Source organism: Mandrillus leucophaeus, unplaced genomic scaffold, assembly GCF_000951045.1.
Source record: "Mandrillus leucophaeus isolate KB7577 unplaced genomic scaffold, Mleu.le_1.0 Scaffold26, whole genome shotgun sequence".
Taxonomy (NCBI): Eukaryota; Metazoa; Chordata; class Mammalia; order Primates; family Cercopithecidae; genus Mandrillus; species Mandrillus leucophaeus.
Window position 1 is genome coordinate 4,128,381 of NW_012102698.1, and position 1,949 is coordinate 4,130,329.

At 46.1% G+C, this 1,949-nt stretch overlaps 1 protein-coding gene across 1 annotated transcript in view; it reads left to right on the forward strand.

The window, feature by feature from the left end:
- Nucleotides 1-1,949, forward strand: part of PPARA (peroxisome proliferator-activated receptor alpha) — a 97,984-nt gene extending 96,035 nt beyond the window's left edge. The window contains exons 5-6 of the mRNA XM_011984070.1: nt 544-554; nt 837-1,949. Coding sequence (XP_011839460.1) covers nt 544-554; nt 837-1,086 — 261 coding nt within the window. The 3' untranslated portion in view covers nt 1,087-1,949. The remainder of the gene's footprint in view (nt 1-543; nt 555-836) is intronic.

Consider the following 1,949-nt stretch of genomic DNA (forward strand, 5'->3'; position numbering starts at 1 on the left):
CTCCTGAGCGTCCTTTCCAGCCAGTATGCACCCCCAATCCCGTCCCCGCTTCATTTCCCACTCCAGGGTCTCCTGAGCGTCCTTTCCAGCCAGTACGCACCTCCATCCCGTCCCCCCTTCATTTCCCACTCTACTTTCTTTTCACCTGACTCATATTAGAAGGCTCTGTAACAGAGCTATATACACCACAAAACCTAGTTCTTTTTTATTTTTTATTTATTTTTTTAAGACGGAGTCTCGCTCTGTCACCCAGGCTAGAGTGCAGTGGTGTGATCTTGGCTCAGTGCAACCTCCGTCTCCCAGGTTCAAGCGATTCTCCGACCTCAGCCTCCCGAGTATCTGGTATTACAGGCGTGAGCCACCGTGCCCAGCCTACAAAACCTAGTTCTAACACAATCACACTCCTTAAATATGGTGGAACACTTGAAGCTGAATATCTAGTTTCAACTCAAGAGCTTCATTTCCCATATTATGCAAAACTGGTGGTTGTTATCTCCAGAATGGACTGTTCCTCCTAATAGCTCTAATTTTCCTTCCTGACAGGTGGTCATCAGGTAAATCACAAGTGAAAGGGCCATACCATAAGGTGTACTTAGGGCGCTATTGCCGCCTCGTAGTATTAATATTTAGAAAAGAGTACTGGTCCTGTCTGTCCCTACTTCACCTATTGACTTTGGAAAAACCCATGTCTATCTTCCAGTCAAGTTGACAACATCCAAAGGCAGCTCAGTTTTTTTTCTAAGAAAGGCCACGTAAAATAGGCATGTTTGGTTCCTGAAACTGATAAGCAGTTTTTAGGTGATTACCACACTCAAACCTCTCTCTCTTCTTTCGAGACTAGATCGCCCTGGCCTTCTAAACGTAGGACACATTGAAAAAATGCAGGAGGGTATTGTGCATGTGCTCAGACTCCACCTGCAGAGCAACCACCCGGACGATATCTTTCTCTTCCCAAAACTTCTTCAAAAAATGGCAGACCTCCGGCAACTGGTCACGGAGCATGCGCAGCTGGTGCAGATCATCAAGACAGAGTCGGATGCTGCGTTGCACCCGCTGCTGCAGGAGATCTACAGGGACATGTACTGAGTTCCTTCAGACCAGCCACACCTTTTCCAGGAGTTCTGAAGCTGACAGCACTACAAAGGAGACAGGGGAGCAGCACAATTTTGCACAAATATCCACCACTTTAACCTTAGAGCTTGGACAGTCTGAGCTGTAGGTAACCGGCATATTATTCCACGTCTTTGTTTTAACCAGTACTTCTGAGCGCGTAGAACTCAAATGCTGGGGGTAGGCGGCTAATCTCAGGACTGGGAAGATTAAGGAGAGTGATGCTCAATGGGCTGATTTTAACTCACCCGATGTTAATCAATGCACATTGCTTTAGATCACATTCGTGATTTACCGTTTAATTAACTGGTAACCTCCAAATTCATGGTCTGTCTTCCCCTACACCCTGCTTTTGACTATTGTGCTCCTTTATAATTCAGAAAACTAATCAGCACTTTTTAACAATGTTTATAATCCTATAAGTCTAGATGTATCCAAAGGCGAAGTATGTAAAAAGCAGCAAAATATTTATTTCAAAGACTTCACTTCTGTTTCCTGAATCTAAAGAAAGACAACGTGCTGCTTTTTAATCATAGGATGGAGAATTCTAAAGAACTGTTGGGGCAGGCCCGGTGGCTCATGCCGGTAATCCCAGCACTTTGGGAGGCTGAGGCAGGTGGATCACGAGGTCAGGAGATTGAGACCATCCTGACCAACATGGTGAAACCTTGTCTCTACTAAAAATACAAAAATTAGCCGGGCGTGGTGGCGCGTGCCTGTAATCCCAGCTACTCGGGAGGCTGAGGCAGGAGAATCACTTGAACCAGGGAGTTGGAGGTTGCAGTGAGCTAAGATCGCACCACTGTGCTCCAGCCTGGTGACAGAATGAGACTCTGTCT